Genomic DNA, 23,877 nt, shown 5'->3' on the forward strand with positions numbered 1-23,877 from the left:
ATAAATGAGAGCTCCAGATGTTGACAGAAGAGAGCTTGTGGTTTACAGAGAATAACCAACCAAGGAGCAGCGTACAACCCATGGAAGTTTCCTCCTAGCTGAGTTTATTGGCAGCTGAGGGGAAGCAAGTCGTTCAGATTTGGCTTTTCAGTGGTAGCTAAATTGACTTGCTCTAGTAGATCATTTTAGCTGCTCTTGAAAGTCGAAATCTTTGCCAGTTTTAAGAGCATAGGAACTGCTAAATCTGCTCAGACTAGGGGTCCATTTCACCCACTATCCCATCTCCAATTGTGGCCAGTACCAGATGGTTCAGAGGAAGATGCAAGAAACCTCAAAGTGGACAGTTATGGAATAACTTACTCATAAGGAAAAATTATATTCCAAACCCCCATCAGCTAGATAACTGGCCTGTGTCCTTACACATAAGAGTGTGCATTCCTTCCAAATTTCTGGCTTTTTTTGGTTTTCTTTTAATTCATACTAATGCAACTCTGTATGTACTCATTATCCAAAATATCTGATCCTTTTTCAAACTGGGCTGAGCTCCTGGCCTCAATGATGTCCTGGGGACTGAGTTCCACAAGGTAACTGGTAATGTACCACAAAAATGTTGTCACGTTTAAATGTGCCTTTCAACCTCAGGGACTGTCTCCTTGCCCTTGTATGAGGAAAGGGTGACCAAGAGTTCCTGCTCTACTCTCTCTGAACGGGGCATGATGATACAGACCCCTCATCAAGCCCCCGTTATTGGCCTCCCAGCTCCGGCACGCAGTGCCATTCTCTTCAGTCACAGCCTCCTCCCTCCCCTCATCGCCTAGCTCGGGCCCTGGCGGCGGCTGCTGCTGCCGCTGCCCCGGGGTGGCCAGAGCTGCGCGCGCTGTACAATCGTTGAGGTCTGTACCCGCCTTACAGCGTCTCCCGCACTGGGCTCGCGCGTGCGACACCCCGCTCAAAGCTTTCAGTCGGGCACATCTCGTGCCTGTCAATCAACCGGCACTGAGCGCAGCCCGCCCTTCGCTCCTCCAGCCCCTTTGTGGCTGTGTGCCCCGCCCTAGCGGGGCTGCCGGGATTGGCAGAGAGCGCTGGGCGGGGCAAGGAGAGGCCCCCTGAGGGGGCGATTGCCTGGTGTGACGCTGATGTCTTTCCCTCCCTGCGGAACCTGAGTTGTGCGGCTCTGTTTCCAGCCGGGCTTAGTTTCACGTCATGCCCCCTCCTCCCGTCCCCCGCGACCGCGGCTGGCGTCCTGGAGACGGACGGAGGCCGGGAAGGAGCGGCCGCGCGCTGGGAAGATGCTGAGCCCGGAACGCCTTTCCCTGCCGGGGCCCGAGTACCTGGGTAAGGGCAGCGGAGCAGGGAGGCTCTGAGCGCTACAGCCTCTGCCCCGTGTGTCAGGGGAGCTTGCGGGACAGAGCGGGGAACCGGCCTCCCGGGCACAGGCCCCCCGGGAACCCCGTCGTCGGCGCCTCTGGGCAGGGCTCCCTGTGCCCGTGCGATGGGCTCTAGCCGGGCATGGCTCAGCCTTGCCTTCAGCGCTCGGTTCCCGGGGGCCTGGTGCGGTGGCGCTGGGTGTCTGGAACGGGCAGGGCAGAGGGAGTCTTTGTTCTGGGGGGTTTGTTTTGTGGCTTCCTAGTTGGAGGGGCCGAGTTAAGGTGACCTCAGCTGTTTATCACTTTATGTTTGGGAAAGTAACCTAACTTCCAGGCTTTGTAGCCTGGAAAGTGAATAAGGAAGTGTTATTTACACCTTCTCATAACACACGAACTAATGGTCACCAAATGAAATTAATAGGCATCAGGTTTAAAACAAACAAAAGGAAGTATTTCTTCACAAGACAGACAGTCAGACTGTGCAACTCCTTGCCAGAGGATGTTGTGAAGGCCAAGGCTATAACAGGATTCAAAAAGAACTAGATAAATTCATGGAGGATAGGTCCATCAGTGGCTATTAGCCGGGATGGGCAGGTGACAATCCAGTTTGCTATAAACTGAGAATGGGTGACGGGATGGATCACTTGGTGATTACCTGTTCTGTTCATTTCCTCTGGGGCACCTGGGATTGATCACTGTCGGAAGACAGGATACTGAACTAGATGGACCTTTGGTTTGACTCAGTATGGCTGTTCTTACATTGTATTTGTGGTTTTGGTACATTGTATTTGTGGTTTTGGTATGTGTAAATGATGCTACTCATATGAGTAATCCCCCAAGATTTTGTTTGATAGTCACAACTTTATTTCCAGCTAACCATGTTTTTTGTTTGTTGATTGGTTTTTCATAAAGTATCATTTAAAAAAAAATAGATGTAAGAAATGACCAGTGAAAGGAGACTCTGTGGTGTGTGCAAGCTGAGTGTAGATGTAACTGGCATTTTTCTAAAGGTCCATCTTGTCCTCCAAGGCTAGAGTCTCTGACTTGCTCCCTTGTGCCTGCTGCTCCACTGATGTGAAAGTATGGGGGCATTTGAAGCACACTGTTGTTTTATCTATGGAAGTGGACTCTAGATAACTAGATGGGCTCTCTGTCCCCATTTCTTGAGTGTTCTTTGAAACCAGGAGTGCTCAAGGATCAAATATTTCTTTATCCCTGTAGGATACTCACTTTTTGGGTGACAAGATTGAGTAACAGAAGGTTTTATTGCTGGGAAAGAAAAACCACCAGTTTGTATTGATCTGTCAAGGAAGAGTCAAGAAACTCAATGTTGTGGTTCTGGGCATTTCTTGTTTATTTTTAAAAGTATGTACATTTCTTTGCCCTTGGGTGTAGCCCTTGGGTTACTGGCAGGATGCTGCTGCAGGCCACAGTTAAGGAAAATGTGGTCTAAATTCTTCTCTAAATTCAGTTATTTATTTTGTATGGTAAGTAACAAATTTTTTTTCTGCTTTCATATTATGAAAAGGTGGAACATAAAATCCATACAGCCTATTGTATTTCTTTATCTACTTGCATACAGATTCCCTTCCTTTGCTCATTGTTGGTTCAAGTGTCTCCACATTGAAATGGGAGCTGCAGGAGTTGGCAGACATGGCTTGAAAGAAACTTTCATCCACCACTGAAATGAAACTCAATAACATTCTTCTGTGATTCTCCCCTTGTCAAATATAACAGAGACTACAAATCTTCTGCAGCAACGCTCTAAGGAACTGCTTTTTCTCTTTCCTCAGCTGTGGGTGTTGGTCCTCTCTAGATTGAGCCTAGTATACTCTGTGGTACTGCTTAACGTTTCATTGGACTAAAGAGAAAAGGTTTCTGGCATCAGTGTGTTGAATGGAAATAACTATGGTAAAATAAAATCAATGTATGACTTCACTTAATGATTAGAGAGAAGCTGGGATGAGAAAGACAAAAGGAGGTTGGAAAGTGCTGCCTAATGTTTGAATCCCTTACAGCTTTTACATTCAGAACCCCTTGGCTTGCTGCCCCCAGATGGTTAGGGATGTTCTGAAGTCAGGGTAACTTGTGTATAAGTAGCTATTGTGCTTGTTTGTCCAGAGTACAGAGGCTTCTTTTATACGAAACGGCAAGAATACAAGTGATTTTTTTTTTTTTTTGACCACTGGACCCATAATCATATTCCCTGCTTTGGCAAGTCACGAGGTATTGGCCCTTAACATCACAATCTTACATTTAAAAACAAACACAAAAACAGTTCTGACATGAATTTAGTAGTCTGTGCCCCCCTAATCACCAGCGTGCCAAACATTTGTATAGTATGGATTGGATTCTATCCCTAGCAGTTCCCAAGGTAGCAACTGCTAAAATTGTGTTGGAACTGAACTGGGAGGAAAGTAGGATGGTAAGTTTTTTGGACTTAAAATTATATCATGCTATCTTGTGAGTACCCCAGGCTAGGTAGGAGCACATCAATTGCCATATTGGATTGGATAATCTTGGTCCATCTAGTACAGTATCATATTTGCAACAGTGGACAGTACCAGATGCTTTGAGGAAGATAGAAGAAACTCTGTGTAGGCAAATGTGGGATAATCTACATCCCTCTTCCCCTGGATGAATCTCTTTTTAACCCCTAATAGTAAGAGATGGACTTAACCCCTGAAATATGAAGTTTTATAGCCCTTCCAAAACTTTTTTTAGTATTTTCTTTCATTACTTCATGTTCTTGTTACCCATATAATTAACCAGTCCTTCATTGAATCCTGCAAATTTCTTGGCCTCAACAATTTTGTGTGGCTGAGAGTTTCAAAGTCTAATTATATATTGTGTGAAAAAGTATTTCCTTTATCAGATTTGAATGTGCCACCTTTTAGTTTGACTGTCCCTTTGCTTTTTGTATTATGCAAGAGGATGAATAGAAGTTCCTGATGTATGTTCTAAACACTATTCATTCATTCTGTATGCTTTACCTTGTCCTTTCTTATTTATTTTCTCTCTCAAGTGAACAGTTCTAATCTTTTCAATCATTTTTCATATGAAATGTTTTCCATGTCCCTAATCATTCTCTTTGTTAGTCTCTCAACTCCCTCTAATATGGCAGTGACGTTTTTGAGCTAGGCTGACCAGTACTGAAAACAGTATTCCAGATGAGGCTGCTCCGTTGATTTTATATAAAAATATTTTCCATAGTAAACACCAAACCATTCCTTTTGTACCCTAACTTTTTGTGATTTTTTTTTGACCACAACTGTGCGTTGAGCAGCAGTCTTTGTCAACAGCGATGCACGGGTCTTTTCCCTGAGTAATTATAGTTAATTTAGAAACCTGTAAGGTAGCTCTAGTTTTTCTCTCTAATGTATGTTGCTTGTATTACCCTTTCACTTTGCTTGGTTATGTCCTTTTGAAGTTCCTCACGGTTCCTCCTCTTTGCAGCTGATTAACCTAAATAATTTTGTATCTTCTCCAGATTTTGCCAATTTACTCCCTTTTCTAGTTTTTTAATATCTATAATTAATAGACTCATAGAGTTTAAAGACAAAAGGGACTATTAGATCCTTTAATCTGACCTCCTTTATATCACATGCTATTACAGACCCAACTGGGAGAAATGTAATGGGCCCAATAATTTGTGTTTGGCTAAAGCATATCTTCCAGAAGGCATCCAATCTTGATTAGAAGACATCAAGAGATGGAGAATCTACCAATTCCATTGGTAGTTTGTTCCAATTGTTAAAAATATGTGCCTAACTTCTAAGTTAATTTTTGTCAAGTGTCAGGGTCCAGTCACTGGTCCTTGTTGAGTTTTTCTCCACTAAATTAGTTCTTTAGTACTGGATATTTTCTTCCTTTGAAGGTGTTTATACACTGTAATCAAGTCATCTCTCAATCTTCTTTTTGATTGACCTCTTTAAGTCTCGCACTGTAAGACCTCTTTTGTAGCCCTCAAATAATTTTTGTGGCTCTTCTGCTCCCGCTCCAATTTTTGAACATCCTTTTTAAGATGTTGACACCAGAACTGTACACAGTATTCCAGTTATGGTCTCACAGATGCCGTATAAAGGGGTAAAATCACTCCCTACTCGTCACTCTCCTGTTTATACAACCAAGGATCTAGTTAGCCCTTAATACCACAGCATTGTACAGGTGCTTATTGAATTTCTTAAAAGAAAAGGAGTACTTGTGGCATCTTAGAGACTAACCAATTTATTTGAGCATAAGCTTTTGTGAGCTATACCTCACTTCATCGGATGCATACTGTGGAAAATACAGAACACGTTTTTATACACACAAACCATGAAAAAATGGGTGATTATCACTTCAAAAGGTTTTCTTTCCCCCCACCCCACTCTTCTGCTGGTAATAGCTTATGTAAAGTGATCACTCTCCTTACAATGTGTATGATAATCAAGGTGACTTCCCAGAAGTCACCTACTACAGGACAGGCCTAACAAAGAAAATAACAGAACGCCACTAGCCGTCACCTTCAGCCCCCAACTAAAACCCCTCCAACGCATTATCAAGGATCTACAACCTATCCTGAAGGATGACCCAACACTCTCACAAATCTTGGGAGACAGGCCAGTCCTTGCCTACAGACAGCCCCGCAACCTGAAGCGAATACTCACCAGCAACCACATACCACACAACAGAACCACTAACCCAGGAACCTATCCTTGCAACAAAGCCCGTTGCCAACTGTGCCCACATATCTATTCAGGGGACACCATCACGGGGCCTAATAATATCAGCCACGCTATCAGAGGCTCGTTCACCTGCACATCTACCAATGTGATGTATGCCATCGTGTGCCAGCAATTCCCCCCTGCCATGTACATTGGTCATACTGGATAGTCTCTTTGTAAAAGAATAAATGGACACAAATCAGATGTCAAGAATTATAACATTCATAAACCAGTCGGAGAACGCTTCAATCTCTCTGGTCATGCGATTACAGACATGAAAGTTGCGATATTACAACAGAAAAACTTCAAATCCAGACTCCAGCAAGAGACTGCTAAATTGGAATTCATTTGCAAATTGGATACAATTAACTTAGGCTTGAATAGAGACTGGGAGTGGCTAAGTCATTATGCAAGGTAACCTATTTCCCCTTGTTTTTCCTACCCCCCTCCCCACCCCCTTCCTCAGACGTTCTTGTTAAACCCTGGATTTGTGCTGGAAATGGCCCACCTTGATTATCGTATGCACTGTAAGGAGAGTGATCACTTTACATAAGCTATTACCAGCAGGAGAGTGGGGTGGGGGGAAAGAAAACCTTTTGTAGTGATAATCACCCATTTTTTTCATGGTTTGTGTGTATAAAAACGTCTTCTGTGTTTTCCACAGTATGCATCTGATGAAGTGAGCTGTAGCTCACAAAAGCTTATGCTCAAATAAATTGGTTAGTCTCTAAGGTGCCACAAGTACTACTTTTCTTTTTGCGAATACAGACTAACACGGCTGTTACTCTGAAACCATTGGATTTCTTGTCCACTATGACCCCTAAATCCTTTTCATGTCAATGTTTTCCAGATACAGTTCCCCATTCTGTAGATATGACCTGCATACCTTATTCTTAGATGTCTGTTTTTGCCTTTGGCTGTATTACAACACATTTTGTTTGAATGCGCCCAGTTTGCCAAGCAATTCAGACCACACTGTATGACTCCTCTGTCCTCTTCATTATTTATCACTCTGCCAGCCAGTCTTGATGTCATCTGCAAATTTATCAGCGGTGATTTTAAATTTACTTCCAGATTATTGATGAAAATGTCAAATAGCACTGGGCCTAGTACCAATGCTTGCAGAATCCCATTAAAAGCACTTCCATTCATGATGATTCCTCATTCTTTTGAGATCTGTCAGCTATCCAGTTCTTAACCCATTTCATATGTGCTCTATTTACATTGTGTAGTTCTAATTATTTAATCAGAAAGGTATGTGTTACTGAGGGTATGTCTTCGCTACATGCTGGATCGGTGGGCAGTGTCTAGTCTAGACACGATAAATCGACCACCAAGTGCTCTCCCATCAACTCCTGTACTCCAGCACCACGAGAGATTCAGGCAGAATCAACGGGCGAGTGGCAGCAGTCGACTCACCGTGGTGGAGACTCCACGGTAAGTCGATCTAAGTATGTCGACTTCAGCTACATTATTCATGTAGCTGAAGTAGCGTAACTTAGATCTATTTTCCCTCTTCCCCCCACCCCGCCAGTGTAGACCAGGGCTAAGTCAAATGCCCTACAAAAGTCTAAATAATACTTCTGCACAGTTACTTTTATCAACCAAATTTGTAATCTCCTCAAATAAGTCTTCTTTGAGAAGACCTTTTTTGTGTAACATCATTTTGACTTGCATTAATTCTATTTCTAACCTTTAATTCTTTTCAGTTGAATCCAATATCAGCTTTTCCATTATTTTGCATGGGTTTGATGTCAGGGTAAAAGATTTATAGTTACCCAAGTCTTCTCATTGAATTTTTCCAAATATATTAGCACTTGCATTTAGCTCTGGTAACCTCATTTACAAGGTAGTGTGTCCCCACCCAAAAAAACTCTAATTCCTCAGTTTAACAATACATTATTGGCACTGGAGGACCAAATATGGGTGGCACAGGACTTCGGTTGAATATAGCTTTCAGTACTTAGTTATTTCAGTCCTATTGGCTGTGCACTTAAGCACAGATAGATTAGCTCAATTGTGTGCCATAAATTGTTTGGGGTTTTTTTGGGGTGTCTTCTGATATAGTTCTCTTACCTTTCAAAGGTTTAATGCTGCAGGAAAGCCCTCTCTTCAGCCAAAGAGATATGGATGTAGCTCCTACAACCTGTGTCCATCATCCAGAGGGATTCACTAGAGCAGGGGTAGTCAATTATTTTTGTCAAGGTCCAAATTTCTTGGTCAAGGTCCAGATTCCAGAGAAAATAATAAAAAGTAAATAAAAAATATTTTGGGGTCTGTTCAAAAGTGTCTAATGGTCTGGATTTGGTCTGTGGCCTGCCTATTGACTACCCTGCACTAGAGTGATGTGTGGTGCTTTCTCTCATTAGGGTACACACGTTATCTCTAAAGCATTTGGAGCCTCTTCAGGTGTGGGAAGAAGTGACTGAACACTGATTCCTACTCACATGGAAGCTCATTGTGCTCTGAAGCCAGATTGCTGGTTTGTCACTTTGCTTTTGTCTCATTCAAAGTTTTCAATCTAAGCCCTTCTGGAGGGGATTTATAATTCTACTCCAAAGAGATTTTCTGAGATGAAACTTGGATAACAGATTTTTTTAAGAGTTAGCAGACTTTAATTTATTTTTTTTAATGAGCTAGTGATTGTTGGACAAGTGTAGTTTTTACATAGGATGCATGCATTAAAAATTGCGGGGGGTGGAGAAGGTGTAAAGAATCCCTTTAAGGGGCACTTGAAAATGAAATAGTACTTAAAAAACCCCACAATTATTCTGAAATTACCAAATGTGCTTTTCGCAAAAGCTATTGACTGAGTTTTGTTTGCCTAGTAGAAACCTAGTACAAGTAAATAATGCTTTTTAGAAAGCACCTTTGAGCCTTTTTCTCTTTTTTTTTTTGCATTGACCTAGCTGTGTAAAAGCCTAATTCTTTAGAGAAGATAACCTGTCTCCAGCCCTATTGTGTGTGTCAGGGTCTTGTTAATTCCATTATCTGGTTGTGAGATTACAGGTAATTGTGATTAAAAACAAACACGATTAGGTTTCTCTAATCTCATTCAGAAGTCAGGGCTGCCTGGAGCAACATAATCAGGTGTTCTTTGAAGAGAATCTGAGATCAGCCTGCTCTCTGCTTTTTTTCTCATCTGGGATAGGTGAGCTGCCTTTAAGCCCCCCATTGCAAACAGAATTCTGACAGGTCAGATGAGTGTCCAGAGCAGCATTATGTGCCATGTCTTTTGGTGTCTCAATGTTTTTTCATATTGAAGATAGACATGGTAGAATTATCTCATGTGCTAAGAGCAGTACAGTTTAAATGTATATTCTAAACCTAAAGAGAAGTATAGCTGCTCGGAGTTAAATAGAAAGTAACAGGGAGAAAGAAAATAGGTATTTGGTACAGAGAAAAGTGATTTGAAATAAAGAGTGTTCAGTGAGTCTGACAGCCCCAGATGGCAGGAGCTGCAGATGGTAGTAAGGCTCTTGATCCAGTGATGGTGAGGTTGCGCAGAGGAGGTCAGAGCTCAATTAATGGGGATGGGTTTAGACTAGGGAGATGAGGTTTTCGTTTAAGTGTAAATGAGTCTGTGATGATTTTGTAACAAGTAAGACGTTTTAAAAACTGGATCCTGCAGTCAGTGAGAAGCAATTTGAAGTTGGGGATCAGGTCCTTTGGGTGTAGTTAACATTCTGTGACATTCTGTAGGGCTGACACTCTGGGAAACCATAGAGGTGGTAACTATAGTCTTAATAAGTCCCTTCCAACCCTGACTTTTATGGTTCTGTAACTGATGGTTGTTTAATATTCTTTGTTTATAGCTGATAAAGCATGCCCCAAAGTCTGAGGAAGATGATTAGGCATTTAGAATATTGTCTATGGCAGCTTCAAACTGTAGTGGAAGGCACTCATCTATTATAAAGGAGATTTAATGGATTGTAGCACTTTGTGATTTTTATATATTAATCCATTTTCCCTCTCCCATCCCCAAAGCTCTTTCCCTTCATCCTTAGCCAACTGCAGACATATGAGAACAAGAACCCTGTGCCAGGGGGAATCTGCACCTTGTAAAACATGGGCCTCTTTATTGCTAGACATACAGAGCTCTCATGACAGAGCAGTGGTGAGGAAAGAGAACCAAGAAGTGATGAGGAGCGAGAATCTTTGTGCTCTCGGCATCCAAAGGGCCCCCAGACTCTTGCAGCACTGAAACTTTTTTCAGGGGAAAACTGCAGTTATGCGATGTGTTTTCTGACAGCCAGGGCTCCACCTCCCTTCTACACAGTTTTTGGAGTATTTGGTTTGGGGATGTAGATATAATTTATTTTCTTTAACTGAAATATTTAGTTAATTATATTTGTGTTACAGATGCAACTAGAGACCTCAAATGAGATTGGGACAAATTGTACTATTCATGGTATAAACTCATAATAAAAGATGATTCCTGCCTGGAAGAGCTCACATTCTATATAGAAAAGACAAAAGAGTGGGAGAAAGGAAATATTATCCCCATTTTACAGATGTGGAACTGAAATGCAAAGAGAGTAAGTGACTTGCCCAATGTTACATAGGAAGTCTATGATGGAGTTAGGAATTGAATCTGGGTCTTGAGTCCCAGTCCGATGCTTTAACCACAAAGCCATCTTTCATCTCAGAGCTGTGGTTGTATTACTGGAACCACCATCCCAGCTGGAAAGGTATCAAGAGAACCTTAAATATAGCTGCTACAATAAGGTCAGGGTGAGTGGATGGAAACAGTTCCTTATTTTCAGAATGAGAAAGAGATGTTTGCATTTCAATGGGCAGTTCTTTCCCTGTGCCTGCCCTATCTCCTTACTTATCCTCCTTTTGTAGAGAAATATGGGAGTCTGGAGAGTAATGGAGCTCTTGCATTACAATTTGAATCGGAATAGATAGGAGACAGGCACATTTGAAATATGTTATTAGAACACAGTTCTCTATAGCATAGTGGTAGGAAACTCCACACAGAAAGAGAAATAACAGCCAAACAGATGTTCCTCAGCTTAGCGCATGTGAACATCAATATGACTATCATGCTCGTGTGTGTTTGACCATAAGAGAAGTCCTTCTGTCTTCTTGATAAAGTAAAACCTTCCCCTGAGCAGGTAAGCCCAATTTGATACTCTTTCCATGTTCTAGGTATGCTGTTACAAGCCTGGTGTCTTGGCTTTTTTGCTTCCTGCACCACTGCTAGAATTCTGGAGCAGGCCAAGCCAAAAGGACCTGACTCTGGAATTATTCTGCTTTGTTAGATAACTATTTAGCTTACTTTTATTTCTAAGGCTCCCATCATCTTAGTTCTGCCTCTACTTTTCAAATCCTGTCACTGTGCAACATAGTAAAAAGAAAAACCCCCCCCTTTAATTCAGTGAATTTGGGGTACCTCTGTCTAGGGACAGATGCCTGAGAGGGAATTTTCTGTTAAATGACCACGGTCACCTTAAAATTCACATGTTTGTATGAAAACTATTTACAGTAACTCCTCACTTAACGTTGTAGTTATGTTCCTGAAAAATGCAACTTTTAAGCGAATCCAATTTCCCCCTAAGTATTAATGTAAATGGGGGGGTTAGGTTCCAGGGACATTTTTTTTGCCAGACGAAAGGCATTATATACATTTTAAACAAGCAATTTAATACAGGTATAAGCTTTAAACAATTTTAAAGAAACAATTTAATACTACAGTCATCATGGAGTCAGAGTGGAAGAGGGTGGATTGTCTGGCTGCTCATCTTGCTGTTCTTGCTGAACTTTCTGAATATTGTTTTGCTTTCCTTTTTTTTCTTGGTAAATTTCTTTATAGCAAGTCATTAGATAATTAACTCCCCTAATCACTTTGGAGCTGCGTTCCTTGTCAGGATAGTCATCGCTCAGGATTTGCAAGCCACCCTTTACTCCGCACACTGCATCCTCCTCCTCCCCTCCCCCGCCTCCTGCCCACAGTGTTCAGGAGGCAGGGGAGGGAGGGGGAGCCTGCGCGCCAAGTCCTTGCTCCTCACCCCCCGCGCCTCCTGAACGCTGCAAACCAGCTGATTGCCACGGGCAGGAGGAGGGGGGAGCAAGGGGAAGGCGCTGATCCACAGGGTCTGCTGGTGGGCGTGAGGTGCTGGGGGGGGCGGCGTAGGGGATTTGGTAGGGGCTGCCAGCTGTGGACAAAGCAGGTAGCCAAACCACGTTATAGTGGAGCATTGCACAACTTTAAATGGAACATGTTCTGTAATGGAGCAGGGACATAAGATCGAAACAACGTTAAGCGGGGAGTTACTGTATGTTCCATTGCTACTTGTAACATTTAAGGTTACTATAAATGAACGAGGTTAAAGGAAAATATTTTTCTCTTTTTCAGCCCATTTGTTTATACATTTGACTGCACTTTGTTCAGAGTCCGTTGTTTCCTCTGCATGATCAGTGACTTTCCCTTTTTGTGCTGGATTTTCACATAGCAATGTGGAAATAATTTTGTTTTTTAATAAGAAAATGTAATTGGCTAGATTTTATGATGGCTGAGACCCTTTTAAAAATAAACAAACCACCCCAAGCTAGTTAATGTAGAAGGCTGGACAGTAATTTTGTGTGTTTGTAGGAATGAGTGGTATTAATGAGGCAGTTCAGCTAGTACTCTACATTAATCAGCAGTACAAATTGGTGTCATGAGTATTATTTGTGATTGTAAAAGTGAGGGACTGGGTAACATAGAGTAGCCAAAGTCAATTAAGAATGCAGACAGGCTTTCTGCAAGTTTAAACCACAACTTTTCCAGTGCCTGCCAAGCTTTACCTGCTGGCTGTATCCACCTCTGACCCCTTGCAGTCCTTGCTCTTTTGAGCGAAACTGTCAGTTTTGTCAAATTATGCACTGGCTTTGTCTTGTGGACAGACATTTATCGGGGTCTAGATTGAGATGTTAAAACTTGTGTGATGTACATGTGATCTCAGATCTCTAGGGCTGAACAGTGGGTGCATTAATCCATTGTACCACTAAGCATCCCCTCCAGTTTATTCTTCTGGCAGGTATTTAAGTGAATGGTCTTCAATGTGCTGCTTCCTGAGGGAGTGGACTAATATTGATAGTGCTTTGACATAGCAGTGCACTTCGGAGGAGTCTCACCCCTGCCAGGTGCTATGCTACTGTCACATCAGAGGTGACCTGTTGGAGAGCAGTAGACACTAAACTAAGAAGACACAGAGGCCGATCTGTGTGCAGGTTTGGAATAGAGTAAATGCTGTACTCTGTAATTGTTATGCTGTCTTATTGTAAGAATGTTTGTTCTCAGTAGTTCTCAAGACCAAGAAAAGTTTTGATTCTTAATTTAGACTGTTTGTCCCAAGTGGTTTTGAAATCCTTAGTGTTAAAAATATTTCACTGTTGGATTGTGTAGCCTTTCAGCAGCACATGCCGTGCATTGTAATGTTATCTGTGGTATGACCCCCTTGTACTGACACATTGTGCCACATGGTAGGGGAGCTTTGTTCCTTAACAGTAAATGCTATTAGGATTAATTAAAAAAAAAAATTACTCTGTCAAAAAAAATCATGAAGGGCTCTGAGTGGTGCATGCTATGAGGACAGAGGTTTAGTATTTGGTTTAAGGCATGTCTGTCTCGTTTAGGCTGTTCTATAGCGATGTTTAAAGTGGTTAAAAGAATATCTTGGAATGATTTACTGATGTTGAAAAGCTACAGAGACAATCTCAGAGGATAAAAAAGGATGATTTAAAAATCAAACACAAAAAACCCCCAATTTTTTAATTGGATTTTTTATGTTAATTAAATACAGATTTATTTTAAAAAATAGACCTAATTAAAATAGGTTATTTTCAGTGTTCAGGCTTAAACTTACTATAAACGATTAAAATTAAATACAAAAACTATTAAGCAGCACATGTTTGCCCAATTTTAAAGAAAGTCAAACCATTGAACTGGTGGAAGTCACTGGATAGAGTTTGTAGAAGTGCTAACCAGCTTTTGACAGCAGTAGCCTATTCTGCAGGTGGAGAAGGAAAATGTCTTCAATGACTAGTTTGTTAAAAGTGAAGAAACCAATTGTGAGTTGAAAAAGCAGAGAAGTTTGTATTCTAGTCTATGGAAAAAAACAGGCATGAAAGGGTGAGATCTACTAGGTCTAAAATCTTGAAAGACGTGCTAGAAACAATCGGCTCAATTCACTAACTATGCTACACTGTAAATAAATAAATCAGTTAATTTTAAATGCAAAATGTTGTGATAAACTTTTTCTTATGTATCCAGCACTTTTAAGGTAGTTTTAATTAATAAAAAAAAATACTGCTTTTGTGCATTTTAATTGAATTTTAATTCCATCCAAATAGAGCTTAACATAAATCACAAGTAAAAAAAATTAATAATATCTAGCAAATAAGAAATACAACCAGTCATCATTTTCTAATATAACACAAAATATAAAAGTTAAGAATCTGACTACATTAAATTAAGTTATAATTGCTTAAATGTGTATAGACATAGTATATTGTTGCTAACCAGAAATACCCAATTTAGTATAAAGGCTGTATTTAATTGCAAATCAACATGTTTTGATAGGTTCAATCTTGTCAGTTGGTATCCTTCTTTAGGAAAATAGCTAAAAAGTACAAATCAAAACACAATTTATAAAAATTGATTATTTACAACAAGATTTCATGCTTTTGGTGATTTAAATAATGGTTAAAATTGCACTGATTTTTAAACCAATCCATCCTGAAAACAGTTCTGTTCGTACTCTGTAAAATGTGTGTATGCATGCTCCTATTGCTGTGGCTCTTCTGTGTGATAGTGCAAGAGAGCCTTGTTATGCTCTCAGCAGTTTGTTCTAAAATGTAGCTTGTCTAAGCATTGCTTCCTAGATATATGTTCTCCTATCTCTAGTTTATTTTGGAGAGATTTATTTATCTATTTTAAGGTCCACTTTGCAATACTTCTAACGTTAACTAACTCCCGATAGGTTTCAGAGCAACAGCCGTGTTAGTCTGTATTTGCAAAAAGAAAAGGAGTACTTGTGGCACCTTAGAGACTAACCAATTTATTTGCGCATGAGCTTTTGTGATGAAGTGAGCTGTAGCTCATGAAAGCTCATGCTCAAATAAATTGGTTAGTCTCTAAGGTGCCACAAGTACTCCTTTTCTTTTAACTCCCGATAGTTGAAACAGAAAAAAAAATAGAGCAAGTTTTCTTACTCTGAGAATATAAATATTTGATGCAACACTTCAGTTAATGATGTGGCAAATAATGAACAAAGATCAGTTTGATAACCCAGTGCAGCTCACTCCTGACTCTCGGCATCCCTTGCTGTGCTGTAGTGGCGGACCCTCTGCCAAGAAAGGTCTGTGACTCATTTTTTTACTTTTTATGTTTTTTATTTTGTTTGAGAACAGGGAAATTCAGTGCAGAAAGAGAAGCTCCCTGTTAACACAGCATGAAGGTTGTGTACTTAAATGCATAAACTTGAAGAAATTAATTCTTGCAACATATTCTAAGGTACTTTGAACAGTTCTCTGTCTAGATACTTACATGACCTTCATCACCAGAGTACCTGAGTGTCTGTAGTAATACAAAATATTATGTGTGCAATGTGGCCAAGTGAAAGGTGCTGTGGGATTCTTCAAAATTTCCTGTCTTTTTTTTTTTTTCATGCATTTAAATTCTCAGTCATGCTGTTTCATAACCATATGTATTTTTTGCACTGAATATCACTTTCTTTCCAAGTTGCTCAAGTATCAGATTTCCTTTTTACAATTGTAACCAACCCCACAGATCTCAGCATCAACAACTAACATACTAAGACTGAAATACAGCTTCCATTTGTTCTAACAGCAATATTTTTAGGCCTTTCCTTTGTCTGCACAAAAAGGTGTGGTGGTGTGGGTGAGAAGAGTTAGGCTGCGCCAAACTGAGCTTTCTGGAAAAGGCTATTATTTATAACCAGGTTAAAAACCCATCATGGAGTAGAGACCAGGATTAACCCATATCTTTTTAACTGTAATAATCCAGTTTAATGCTATATTTGTGGCTGTCCAAACTATCGTAACCCGTTGGCCACCCCTAAGTTCAACAGCCGTTGCTAAATTCTGAGTTGGTTAGAAGCCAAAGTGTATTAGTGCCAGTCTTTGCTCATGACCTCCTAAGGGGCACGCACACCAGGGCATGTAGAGGCTAGGCAAGTGAATCTGACACTAATGACATCATATGCAATATACGAAGTATATTCAGTATAAAAAGCCCATCCTCCTTGGGAGGAGAAACAAAGGGTTGAATTTGGAGGAGCAGTATTATGTATAGAGCTAATGCTTGTACAGAAATTGTATATTAATGTGGAAGTGTCACACAGCTATTAAGTCTCTATTAAGATTATTTGTGCAAAGTTGTCAAGAATGTGGCTAATAAGTACATCCTCAGCTTAACATCTGGACTTCAGTTATTTCATATTTGGATCCAGAAGACTCCAGTGTAAAATTGCCTTGACCCATCAAATTTTCATCTTTCCACCAAAGCTGTTCAATAGCTTGTCAGTGTGACCAGGTGCTCAGCATACAGGGACGTTGTGTAAACTTATTTTGGGCAGTTAAATGATGTGTTTCAGGAAGGAATTGAACCATTAACTGTCAAATGGTTGTCTAAATGGGGGATCCAAGTTCCATAGCTTTGATTTGGTGATGGTTGTCCTGCATAACCTCCTTTTCTCTGATGCTGTTTTGCTGGCCCTTATCAACCTGGTATATTTTTAGCTTCCTGCTAGTCCTTAATTCACTCCCTCTTTTTAAGTGGGATATTAAGTTCAGTTTCTGGATCAGACGGAGGTGGGCAGATTCTCAATAAAGTGGATTTGTAACTCTCCCCAGACTCTGTCAGGAGTAAAGAGACAGATTCTAGATAACAAAATATGATGGAGTGTTGAGGCATATGAATGTGTGTTGGTGGGTACTGTGTCTCTTTCAAAGAAGAAAGATGCGGGCTCTTTCTTAGTGCTGGTTACAACTAGAGAGCTTGTGCGTTGGGTTTGATTCCCTGATCCTGATCTCTCTCCATAGGTGCTGGAACTAGGGGTGCGGGTGCTGCCTCACCCTCTGGGTTGAAGTGGTTTCCATCGTATATAGGATTTACAATTTGGTACAATGGCTCTTAGCACCTGCATTATACAAATTGTTCCAGTGTCACTGTCTCGCTCCCTGGGTTGTCAGGGCAGAATGAATTAAGCATCTGGGAGGCAGAGGTGTAGAGAGTGCCTCATTTTGCTCTGCAGTGTGCTGTCTGGAAACCCCATCTTGCTATCTTTTGGGACAATCCCAGGGATATTGGGGATACTAAAATGCTTTCCCCAAACTGCTTGTGTGATGCCCTCAAACAATGAAAGACTTAGTATCAGGGGTGAGGGGAGAAAACCAGCCAGTAAGCCTCCTGCTTGAAAGCTGCAGGGTGCTAGAGCTCCAGTAGGGAGGAAATGGGTCTCTGAGGGTAGTGGTAGCAAAGTAGCATCATTTTCTAGTGGACTGGGCCTATATGAATTGTAATATGGACAAATTTATGAAGAGCTGGACAAATTTATGAATGCAATTGTATGATTGGGTAGCTTGTGATGGTAGAGGGGCAGGCTCAGCAGCCAGTTTGTCTCATTTTCAGTTTGTCTTGTGTTCCTAAAAGCTCATCCTTCAGAGTTCAGCTGGCTACCAAACTAGATGATCTGGTGATCCCTTGCCACGTTAAACACTGACTCTGCCATTGACTCACTGTCTGAATTTACAATACTAAGCCTATCTGTGCTCCAGTTTCTTCATCTACAGAGCAGATCTATTCCTTGCTATAGAATTGTGCTCCAGAATCTTTTAATTTTATTCATTATGTATATATATGTGACAGGTTGGACAACCCTGCCCCGTGATGCCACCTGATGTACTGGGGTTTCCCTGAGCCCCTCCTGCTCCACTAGCCTGGATTCCCTCTCCCTGTTTTGCTGAATTAGGCTCTCCGGCCTCTTGCAGTACACGCACACAGGTAGGGCCACACCCAGACGAAGACTGAAGTCAGCTCTGTGTGAGAGGATTCACCTAGCACTCATGTGCTCACCTCTTTTGGTGAATAAACCCAAAATAATAGTGTCTTGCGCTGCACAGTGCAAGCTCATAAAAATTTGCCCTCTCCCTCAATGTGAAGAGAAATAGGCACAACTTCTCCCCCCTCCCCCAGTTAAAAATTGCACAAACTGGGTTTAATAATAAACAAAACAAATTTATTAACTATAAAAGGCAGATTTTAAATGATTATAAGGGATAGCAAACAGAACAAAGCAGATTACTGAGCAAATAAAACACACTTACTAAGCTTAAGATCTTTAAGAGACTGGTTTCAAGAAGTAATTTCTCATCCTAAATGTTATTTTAGGCAAGTTGCAGAGTTTCTGTAGCTTAGAGTTCCCGTTTTCTTCTTAGAGACTGGACCCCTGTCTCAGTCTGGACTCACCTCTGCCTTTCCCCTCAGGTTAATTCATTTGTCCTTTCAGGTACTTTCAGTAGTCCTTCTTGGGTAGGCAGTGGAGGAGATTCCAGATTAACCCCCTCCCCAGCCTTAACAGGGATTTACCTACGGTGGGAAACCTTTGTTTGATCCCCAACCCTCTACAGAGGAAAAGTACCAGCAGTGTCCAAGGTGGTATTTTGTACCCGGTGATCTTATCACCTGACCTGGAGTGTCACAGCTACATCTCTTAGGAAGGAGGGAGACTAGTATCTTCACAGTCTTATAGTTTTTTCCTAATGGTCTATCAAGGCTGTGATGGCCGGTTATCTGGTGGGTGTCTCCCAAATACTCACACAGTTATAATTGTTACATAGTTGATATTCACAACTTTAAATACAAAAATGATACATTCATACAAATTGGATAATCACATTCAGTAATTCATAACCTTTCCAGTGATACCTTACAAGACCCATCTTATATAAAATATATCTTAGGCCATATTCATATCATAATCCTATTTCTGTGAAGATTAAGGGGTGTAACATCACAATATGTTTCTAGCCCTTGTGATTGCAGAGAGAACCTTGCATATGAGAGCAGTGTAAATTGATGCAGTATTACCTGTCTGATTTTTCAAAGAGCCTGAAACAACAGTCCTAAGAGGTGTGAACTGTCTCATTCATCTCAAACAAGGCCTCATGGGACTCCATAATCCTGTGCTTGTAGAAACTGGTGAACCTTCAAGATGGAAAATTCAGCATTTTTACCATGGAAATCACTATTTTTACTTCCAGGAACCTGGCATTTTGTTTTATCTCCCTGTCCTGCTAGGACCTGCTTGCAATTGCATCTTGCTTTCCAGTTTTCCCCCCACAAGAAGGAGTTAATTGGATTACAGTGCAAGCACCCCACATTGTTCTGTGGAGCCAGGCAGCAGCAGGTCAGGGAGCCAGAGCTAGAGTCCAGTTTGCAGTCGGAAAGCTGTGGGAACTGGTAGCATAGGCTGGTGAGCTGGGTAACCTGGAAAAAAGCACAGCAGCTGGGGTGTGAGGGAGATGAATCTCAAAAACAGACCACAAGCACCCTCCATCCCCTTCCCTGGCACACATGGGGAGAAGAAGGTGCTGTGCTAGGGCACTTAGACAATATTCTTGGAGTCAAATCGCCTGAAGAGCGTAGCAAAAAATCTCCTCTCCAGAAAGAACCGTTGATTAATTTTATGTCCGAGACTGTTTTCAGCATTGAGCCATTTGTAGCTCTGTGTGTTTGTGAGGAGATGGGGAATGGGAGGCCTTTTAGTGTATCATCATGAAACAACTTTCACCTGGAATTTAAAAGTTGTTGCCATATACTCTAGGGCTTCTTGCTATGGAACTTGGTCTCATTGCACCATGGAGTATAAGGGGCCCTGATAATACCTACAAATCTCATGAGGGTTTAGGTGTGGGCGGTGGGAATTAACTAATATTTGTGTGGTACTCTGACAAGGGAAAATGTGATAGTGTCTGAGAAGATGATCTCTGAGCATAGCATGAGCCACATACTGAAGAGGGAGGAATGGGATGGGATAGAATGAAAAACAGTCTTTCCCAGTTGCTGTTATCTTAAGAGTGTGACTGAGCTGCACGGACTCATTCCTCCCTCAGGGGACACAGGTGCGCAGAGTTATTTTCTTTAATCACTCACATAAATTAAAATGTGTTCCTTTGCATTAAAATAATTAAATAAAGTTACGCCCTGTATCTTTTATTGCCAGATAAGATCTTTGAACCTTTGGCTTACCATCTTGCTATCAGCTGCAAGGTATTTTTCAGGGTATGCTTAACCCATTCTGCCATTGTAATGAATGTGAAAAGTATTATAGGCAGAGAAATCCCCTGACAGCAATTAGTGCTAGTGTGAACTTTTAATCATTGTGCCCATTCGGGATGTTTTCCGGGCCTCTTTTGAGCTCCACCTACCCCACACCAAGATGAAATGTACCAAGTACGGATGGGGCATGAATTTGGGTTTAAGTGGCTTGCAGAACTCTGATGTGTTTCTAAAGCAGATTGATTGCTGGTAAAGGAGTCATGCCATTGAGTCTGGAATAGTCTGCAGTGTTCTATCTGGAAACCCCATCTTACTATCTTTTTGCTAGGAGGAAGGCAGCTGCAATGGGGCCCTGAGAGTGATGAAGGGAAAAATGGGAACTGTCATTGGGACAATCCCAAGGATATTGGGGATACTAAAATGCTTTCCCCAAACTGCTTGTGTGATGCCCTCAAACAATGAAAGACTTAGTATTGGGGTGAAGGGAGAAAACCACCCAGTAAGCCTCCTGCTTGGAAGCTGCAGGGTGCTAGAGTTCCAGTAGGGAGGAAATGGGTCTCTGAGGGTAGTGGTAGCAAAGTAGCATCATGGTAAAGAGCAAGCACAGCATCTGCCATCCCTACCCTGAGGATATTTTCCTGCTCTTTTCAGGAGCGGCTGCTACTTGCAGTAGTTCTATAATGTACTTGTTTGGGACAGGGGTGTATGCACTGGGAACAGGGTTCGTGTGCACTTTAGATTGGGAATGGTTCTCTTTTGTTTGTTGTGGTTTGTCTCCTTTGTTGTGGTTTGTCTCCTGATTGTTGAACTCCTGGATTTGGCAACTCTTCCACTTGCTAAGTGGAGCATCAGCCTAGACTTTTTCTGCTTTGGTTCATTTCAAGCCAACATCAAAGAGGCCACACTATTTCCATTTGGTATCTGCACTGCCTGTGCTCTCCCTGCCCTTTTGTGGAAGCAGTGAGATGGTTAATGTATTGCACCAAGTTGTCCCTGCCCCCAGTGCTTATCACAAACAAGTAGCATTCTTTTGTTAGATAATGACAGATCCAGCACTATATCACCCAGCTCTGCACCCAATTCCCTACCTGCCATTCTGAAAACATCCCTTTTGGTGCTTTCAGGAGGACAGAAGTGCTTTGATTTGTGTCTTCCAGAAAATGTTTTCTACAGACCAGCATTTAAAACAATGCACGGTCCCTGAAAGGTGAGGTGGGAGGACCTTGGTAAGGTCTGCAGCAACCCTACTAGACTCCTACCAGTATGGTATTCATAATCTGTGTAAGGAAGGTTGTTGCAATACAGGGCAGAGAAGAGGAATTCAGGGCTTCTAGAGGGTCCCTACCAGGCATTTCATGTTGCATGGTTTCAAAACTGGTGATGCTGCAACCCTCATCTGCCCCCTTCATCTCTAAAACCTAGAAAGATTAAAGAAGGACCACCAGTGCATAAATGAGTAACTCTGTGTAGCCAGAGGGGAGAAGTAACATTCAAGTCAGATATTTCACCAGTCATACTTATTCCCCTGAAGGAATTATGCGCTACTGTGTGTGTGCAGAATTCATGCCCCAGCTTATTTCTTTGCTTCCCCGCAGAAAAATGACTTTCTGACAGGGAAGCAAAGGGAAGCTGCAGGAGCAGTCACACACCACTCCCTAGCTGCACGGTACATTGCTTCAGGCATCTGGAGCAGCCAGCAGAGATGAAAATCACTGCAGGGCTGTGGACACCCAGCCAGTGGCTCCTACACTGAACCAGGATCAGCTGCTAGTCCCAGCTGGGCTGGAGGCAGGCGAGAACGGGACTTCCCCATCCCCTGCAAGGAGTGATTGGGCCTGTGTTAGACCCACCTCAAGAAGCCTCCCCCAGCTGCAGGAAGCTCAGCATCTTCCCCTGTTTCCTGCCCCCACCGCTCTTCAGCTGCTCCCCCATCCACCCAACCCTCACGCATCCAGACCTCCCATACCCAGACACCCCTGCCAAGCCTCACCCTGTACACCCAGAACCGCCCTAGCCCTCCATACCCAAACCCCACCCCATTGAACCTCAACCCCTTAATCTGGAGCCCCCTGCACCCAGACCCCCTGCCTCTGGACCCCTGCACCCAGACCATCCCCCCATTGAGTTCCCTGCACTCAGACCCCTACCCCACCAAGCCCCACTTCCCCAGCACTCGGACTCCCCCTGCTGAGACCCCAGCACCCAGACCCCTCTGCTGAGCCCCAATCACTTTCACCTGGAAGCGCCTGCAGAGTCCCATTGTCCCTGCACCTGGACCCCCCACCCCCCAATGAGCCTCTGTGCATCCAGATCCTCCCTCACCTAGACCCCCCCCACTGAGCTGCCTGCACCCAGATTGTCCCACACAGAATCCTCTCACCCCACACCTGGATCCCGCCACACTGAGCCCCTCCACACTTGGATTCTGCCTGGTTAAGCCTCCCTGCCCCACACTTGGTGCACTTGGCACAGAGGGGCAGGGACCCAGGGTGTTTCTGGGGCAGGCCCAGGCCTTGTGCTGTGTCAGGGTTGAGTGTAGCCTCACCACTGAGTCCGTGTCCCAGCAGTAGGGAGGCTGCAGGGTGATCTCTCTTCTTCATGGAGCCAGTGGCCTGTGCTCCACTGTCATGCTGGAGCCTCTGCGTTTATTTATTGAAAAATAAAACTTGCAGAATCTCAAAATATTGTGTGCAGAATTCTTAATTTTTTTATGCAGAACTTTTACTTTTTTGGCACAATGCCCTCAGGAGTAATACTTAACAGAATGAGAACCTCTGCTTGTCTCTCTCTATGTGATGAGAACAAGTGCTAATAGTCAGGCAAGGATGAACACTAATAGCCTGGCCTGGCTCTGGGCTTTGCAAGTCCCTTGTATTCTAATCTCTCTCTTGCTCTTTTGTTTGTAGCTCAGAGACATGTCCTCACGTACATGGAGGATGCAGTGAGCCAGCTGCTGGAGAACAGAGAAGATATTAGTCAGTATGGCATTGCCAGATTCTTCACTGAATAGTAAGTATATCAGGAGTCTGCCAATAGGACCACCCTGGGGGAGGCTCTTGGAAGCAGGCAGGGTACATGGAGAATGGAACTGGATACATGCTGATTATGTTGTGGCAGTGAATATTGGAGTTGAGTAGGTTAGCCAAGGGCTGCCTGAGCATGTTTCAGAGACGTGCTTATTCAGGACAATGGGTCAAATTCAGACCTGATTTAAAAGCGGGGCAACTCCTGTTGGCTTCACCAGTTGTGCTTACTTATTCTGAGGCTGAATTTGGCCCAGATAGGGCTTCTATTCTCTGTTTTACTACTGTATCTGGGTCATCATATAATATCTATCTTTGATAGTAATTTATTTTTTTAATTCATGCTCTCATTCACAGACACGGAAAAAGGGGAAGTCTCTAGTTGTACCAGCAGTACACTCTTTCCCATTGAAGACTGTAGTGGGACTGGGCAGATGTTCTGAAAGAAAATGGGTTGGGACAGAGAGAGGAAGGTTACATCTTAATATCTT

General features: G+C 42.4%; 1 protein-coding gene across 3 annotated transcripts in view; it reads left to right on the top strand.

The window, feature by feature from the left end:
- The first annotated feature begins 1,125 nt into the window (after window positions 1-1,125).
- CSTPP1 (centriolar satellite-associated tubulin polyglutamylase complex regulator 1) overlaps window positions 1,126-23,877 on the top strand; it is a 147,392-nt gene continuing 124,640 nt past the window's right edge. The window contains exons 1-2 of one of the 3 annotated variants that reach the window (XM_084630943.1): window positions 1,126-1,335; window positions 23,270-23,372. In XM_084630943.1, coding sequence (XP_084487069.1) covers window positions 1,290-1,335; window positions 23,270-23,372 — 149 coding nt within the window. In that variant the 5' untranslated portion in view covers window positions 1,126-1,289. The remainder of the gene's footprint in view (window positions 1,336-23,269; window positions 23,373-23,877) is intronic. The other 2 variants (XM_084630942.1, XM_084630941.1) reach the window with 2 other exon arrangements.

This window comes from Lepidochelys olivacea (assembly GCF_965140295.1).
Source record: "Lepidochelys olivacea isolate rLepOli2 genome assembly, chromosome: 6".
Lineage (NCBI taxonomy): Eukaryota > Metazoa > Chordata > Testudines > Cheloniidae > Lepidochelys > Lepidochelys olivacea.